Source organism: Crocodylus porosus, unplaced genomic scaffold (genome assembly GCF_001723895.1).
Source record: "Crocodylus porosus isolate Cpor-Errol unplaced genomic scaffold, CroPor_comp1, whole genome shotgun sequence".
Lineage (NCBI taxonomy): Eukaryota > Metazoa > Chordata > Crocodylia > Crocodylidae > Crocodylus > Crocodylus porosus.
Window position 1 is genome coordinate 38,671,623 of NW_017728915.1, and position 5,087 is coordinate 38,676,709.

A 5,087-nucleotide genomic window follows, 5' to 3' on the forward strand; every position below is an offset into this window, starting at 1 on the left:
CCCGCCTCCTCCTGGCGCGGCCGGGGGCGGAGGCCCACGGAGGCGGGGAGCGGCGCAGGCCGCATCTCGCGCGCCCCCTGCCGGGGAGGGCCAGCCCCGCCCTCCGTCACCGCAGCGCCCAGCCCCGGCCGCGCGTCAGGAAGGAGAGGCGAGGCCTGGCGGGGTCACAGCCATCTATTCGGTCCGCCGAGGGCCGCACGCAGCGGCTACGGCGGGGGAGGCTTGGCGCAGCGCCCGGCGAGGCAGCGGGCGCCATCTGGGGCCGGCCCTGGAGCTGGGCGACAGTCCAGCTCCTGGCAGACGAGGCCCCGCCAGTCACAGGCCCGTGCCCAGGCGAGGGGCTGCCTCCCCCACGGCGGTGCGGGCTCTCAGGAGGGGCTCGGGCGGGCTCCGGTGCAGGCCCGGAAAGCATCTTCCGCGACACAGGCCACTTCACAGACGCTCCCCCCGAGTCCTGCCCGGCTCCCCCCGCGCTGCGCTCAGCGTGGCTCTCCCGCGGCGCTCCGGCGGGGCAGCCCATCTGGCCCCAGCAGGTGCAGGCCGGGGTCGTGCAGGAGCTGGGGGCCCGGGCCCGGCTGTAAGGGAACAGAGACACGGGACGGGTGAGGACGCCGGAGCCACGGCCGCACGGGCGCAGCGAGGACTCGTCTACGCCAGGGTGAGGTGGCGAGCTCCAGGCGCGCGCACGGCCAGAGGGGTACGTCATTAGATCGGATGGACCTGGCTGTCTCGTTTGCTAACGACCCACCCTCTATCAGCCCCTGCTACCGTGGGCCTATGGTGTCCAACCCCTGCGTGCCTGGGGACATGCTCGCAGCGGCGTGGCACAGACACACTTCCGCTCACACGCCGGACCCGTGGCCAGGAGCCCTGAGAGGCCCTGCCTGCTTCCTCTTTCTCCATGAGGCAGCAAGAGAGCCGTGTGACCCCACCTCAAGGCCCCGCACAGCCAGGCCTGGGGCGGAGGGGCTCATCCTGGCGCCTTGCGAGGAGCGCACCCCAGGGCTGGAGCAGGCAGAGCCCCTGCTTCCCACCCCCCAGTCCCATGTGAGGCTAGGGCCTGAATGAGACCCTCGAAACAGTGCAGGCAGCAAGGAATGGGGCAAAGCCCTGCAGTGCTGTGCGCCGCTCGCTCCATGCCCCTGGCCCCCACCCCCTACCTGGGTGTGCAGGATGTACCGGATGGCTCCTGGCACCGGCTCCAGCACCACAGCGGACTGCAGCTCCTCTGAAAGCACGGCCGGCCCCACCGGCAGCCCCTGCAGGAACCTGGGGCAGGAGGGGATGCATCAGCGCATGGTCCGAGTGGAGCAGGGACAGGGCTAGCTCCAGGGGCACAGCGAAGCGTGGCTGGAGAGTCAAGGGGGCCCTGCTCCCTTTGCTGGTGCCCTTCCTATCACCCCACTCCCCCCAGCCCAACCCAGCCCCTCAACCCACCCGGCCACATGCCCACATACTGGTCTCCGTTTGACTCTGGGGGGAAGCTGCGCTTCACCACCTCCACGAACTCATCCACAGTGTCCTCCAGGGTGAAGATCACAGCGTTGGGGCCAGCGTCAAAAGTGTAGGCCACCTACGGCACAGTGGGCATCCTCAGAGCTGCCCCTCACTCCTGGCCACAATTAATCCTGGCCCTGGCACAGGCTTTGCCAGCCCAGGGTACATGTCCATGGCACCAGGCCCCATGGCCCTCGATCGCCAGGGCATGGAGCACGTTAGTAAGAGGAGGGAAAGGGCTGGGCACATGCACACGTATCCCAGCCTCCAGGACTGCTCCATGCACCACTGCATGGCCCAGAAGGAGCCCACGTACCTTGGTGGCACCGTGGTGTGCGTTGAAGCGGTGGGCCAGGGCAATGATGCACCGCGACACGTCGGTGAGGTAGAAGATGGGCGGGAAGGTGTCCAGGCAGGTGGCATGGAACTGGTTGCTGTCCTGCATGGTGAGCTGCCCAAAGCCCTCGAAGTCCCGCTGCTGGATGAACCGCACCATCTGGGCCATGCGCTCGGGCACCACGGCCTCCGCACGGTGCTGCAGCAGGGACACGCAAACGGTCACAGGGTGGAGGGGCACCCTGTCCCTCCTCTTCCCCACCACGGACTCGTGCAAACCCCAGGGGCTGTGCCTCCAGCTAGCCCTATGCCCAGGCCTCACGCACAGCCTTGGGGGTAGCACAGGCCCCATCAGGAGACACTAAGGAGCGGCTCTGAGGGTGGGCACAGCCCCAGGCAGCCGGAGGAGAGGCACTCAGTCCCACCCGGCTCCCTCCAGGAGCTGCCCCCTTGTCCCGGTCACAGCATAGCCCTGCTGTCGAAGGGGCTCAGGCACCACTGGACTTGGACACAGCCAAATAAATCCCCCCCCAGCTCCAAGGCTGTGGCAGGACTTGCTGGGACCAGGACCAGCATCAAAGCACCACCCTCTCCACCACCACCCTGGGGCTTGGAGAGGGCCCGCTTCCTACCTTCAGCAACGGGCTGGTGTCCACACTGGTCTGCATCCCTGCTGTGCTGCCCATGGGCTTCTTCTCGGCACTAACCTGTCACGGGGAGAAGGACGGAAAGCATCAGGCATGAGCACCCATCACAAGGCAGGGCCCTGCGGGCACCCACCACCTCGCCCTCGAGGTCCCTCCGTCTCATTCATGATATCCTCGTGGCAAAGCTGCCCGCAGCGCAGTGGGACCAGGGCTGTGGGGGCAAGCGTGACTTGCAGAGATGCCAGGCATCCCAAAGGATGCCCTGCTCTCACCACTGCTCCAGTGCTGGGAGCAGCCCCAGGAGCCGGAACGCCTGGGTTTTCTGCCCTGCTGGTGCCTGGCCTGCTTAGGCATGGAGGCAGTCAAGCTGGAGCCTCATTGCCCCCTACCCACCACCCCCCCTGCCCCACTCACCACCAGGATGAGGGCTCTCAGCTGAGGCCAGTGGGTCTCGGGCATCACCTGCTGGGCGACGCTGTCCTTCCCATCCGGGCGCTCCCCCATGAGCCACTGCACGAAGCCCCCGGAGAGGCTGCGGCAGGCGCTGCCCGAGCCCTGGCGCGCAACCTCCGACAGGTCCCCGTCGGCGCCGTACAGCCGGGCCAGCGTGTACACTGCAGGTTGGGATCGAGGGGGCAGGGAATCAACCACATCCAGCCCCCAGGGCCCAATGCAACCCTCCCCACCCCGATCCCGGGGCCACATGAGGGCATCTCCGCCCCCGTAGCATAGTGGGGAGAACGGGAAGATCACAGCACCCCCATCCTGGGCGCCAGGAGCAGCCCAGTGCCACACTCACCGAGGCAGGCATACCCTGCCGCTGAGGACGCCAGGCCGGCCGCAGTGGGGAAGTTGTTGACGGAGGCGATGTGCAGCTTGTAGGTCAGGTTGAGCGGGGCCATGTCACCCTCGCTCTCGCTCCGGCGCTTCCGGGCCAGACGCCGCACTGTGGGCACGGCAGGCTGGGCCATCAGGAGGCATCAACCTCCCCTGGGGTGGGGGGGATCTGCCCTTCCAGCTGCCCCAGACAGGGACACCCCCCACCCCAGCCTGCACCCTTAAGCCAAAGCCTCATGATGCTCCAAGACACCAGTGGGTGTTTTAACCACCTCATTGCAGTGGGGGAAACAGAGGCACAGCAGGAACACGGGCCAGGAAGGAGTCCACAGTCCACAGAGCGGCAAGGACAGGGCCAGGGCCAGGGCCATCAAGTTAGTCAGTGGCAGAGCTGGGAACAGCACCCTGGGCACTCTCCTGTGCACCCAGCGCACATACAGCCTGGTATGTGGGTGGGCACATCCCACAGAGCACCCAGGGGCCTGGGGCAGGGCTGGGCCCCTCCACACCCACCAGGCCTACCCCCTTCTAGTCCTCTCTGCTCAGCTCCCAGCCCCATGCTACAGCCCAAGGCAAGGACAAGGACTGGATGGGGTCCCCCCTTTGAAGCAGATTCAGCAGCTAGAAGCGGGGGTGCCAGGCCGACATCACCCACCCGCTGGCCGTGGCCCCTGCCCCCCGGGGGTACTCACTCTCCCGCAGGCAGTTCTGCAGGCGTGGGTGGGTGATGTCGGCCTCCTCCCCATTTAGCCACAGCCGGTCCTCCTTGAAGTCCCTGCTGATGGCAGCCGTGGTCGTGGTTTTCAGCTGGGAGGAGAGAGCAGATGCTGAGCTGAGGGCAGCCAGGGGCCAGCTTCATGGCTGGCATCACCCCAAAGGCCTCCACGGGGCAAAGGGTTGGAACCGGAGCCCGGGGTTACTTCAGTGCAGCCCAGTGCTAGGCACCGTACAAACGTGCCCCTGGGACGCAGCGCTCAGGAGAAAACCCAGGTGTCTCGGCCAGCCCAGCTCGGCTGGGTGCACGTGCCCCTCATGTACCAACCTGGTCCTGGTTCAGGGTGACACTCAGTGAGGAGTTAATGGGCAGGATCAGCTTGCTGTCCCGCTTCCCCCCTGGAAGAGAGGGCACCAGCTGAGTGGGCACCGCGGGAGCACCCGCAGCTCCCCACCCTCCAGCTGGGCCAGTCTCCAGCCCCATGACTGTATGGGTGAGACAGGCTGGGCCCTTGAGGGCTGGGGCTTGGCTTATGCTGTTCTCTGAGGACGTGGCCCCACCCCAGGAGGCACAGCGTCTTCCCAGCGCCCTCGCCATTCCCACAGTCTTCGCCCAGCTCACGGCCTCTGCGTGGAGGGGGGCAGCAGGCAGCCCCAGCCCCACAGAGCCCCACTATGCACACGGCGGGGGTCTCAACCCTCACCCAGCACAGGGCAGAGGGCTGCAAAGCCAGTCCCCCCAACAGCTATAGCATCCACAGCTCTGCCCTGTGGCATGGGATGAGCAGTACTGCACTGCCCACACATGGGCTTGCAATGTCTGCAGGCTGCTGCACTGCGCTTGCAACATGGCTTTTCCCATGTGCTGTTGCACTGCACTTGCATCACTGCATTGCCCATGCACCTGCTTGCACAGCCGCCCAGCTGCACTGCCCGTGCACCATTGCACTCCCCACCTACCTGCATTGCCCGTGCACCCTTGCATTGCCCACCCACCTGCAGTTTCATAGTAGGTCAGGTCGGAAGGGACCTGAGCAGATCACCTAGTCCGACCCC

At 66.7% G+C, this 5,087-nt stretch overlaps 2 protein-coding genes across 2 annotated transcripts in view; both read right to left on the reverse strand.

Moving 5' to 3' along the window:
- Nucleotides 1-65, reverse strand: part of LOC109310371 (cytochrome b-245 light chain) — a 2,566-nt gene extending 2,501 nt beyond the window's left edge. The window contains exon 1 of the mRNA XM_019535453.1: nucleotides 6-65. Within this exon, the coding sequence (XP_019390998.1) occupies nucleotides 6-65 (60 nt within the window). The remainder of the gene's footprint in view (nucleotides 1-5) is intronic.
- Nucleotides 66-450: 385 nt separating this feature from the next.
- MVD (mevalonate diphosphate decarboxylase) overlaps nucleotides 451-5,087 on the reverse strand; it is a 5,854-nt gene continuing 1,217 nt past the window's right edge. Inside the window, exons 2-10 of the mRNA XM_019536028.1 lie at nucleotides 4,360-4,430; nucleotides 4,010-4,124; nucleotides 3,280-3,426; nucleotides 2,895-3,094; nucleotides 2,466-2,540; nucleotides 1,814-2,032; nucleotides 1,458-1,573; nucleotides 1,161-1,269; nucleotides 451-575 (exon numbers count right to left, since the gene is read on the reverse strand). Of these exons, the coding sequence (XP_019391573.1) occupies nucleotides 480-575; nucleotides 1,161-1,269; nucleotides 1,458-1,573; nucleotides 1,814-2,032; nucleotides 2,466-2,540; nucleotides 2,895-3,094; nucleotides 3,280-3,426; nucleotides 4,010-4,124; nucleotides 4,360-4,430 (1,148 nt within the window). The 3' untranslated portion in view covers nucleotides 451-479. The remainder of the gene's footprint in view (nucleotides 576-1,160; nucleotides 1,270-1,457; nucleotides 1,574-1,813; nucleotides 2,033-2,465; nucleotides 2,541-2,894; nucleotides 3,095-3,279; nucleotides 3,427-4,009; nucleotides 4,125-4,359; nucleotides 4,431-5,087) is intronic.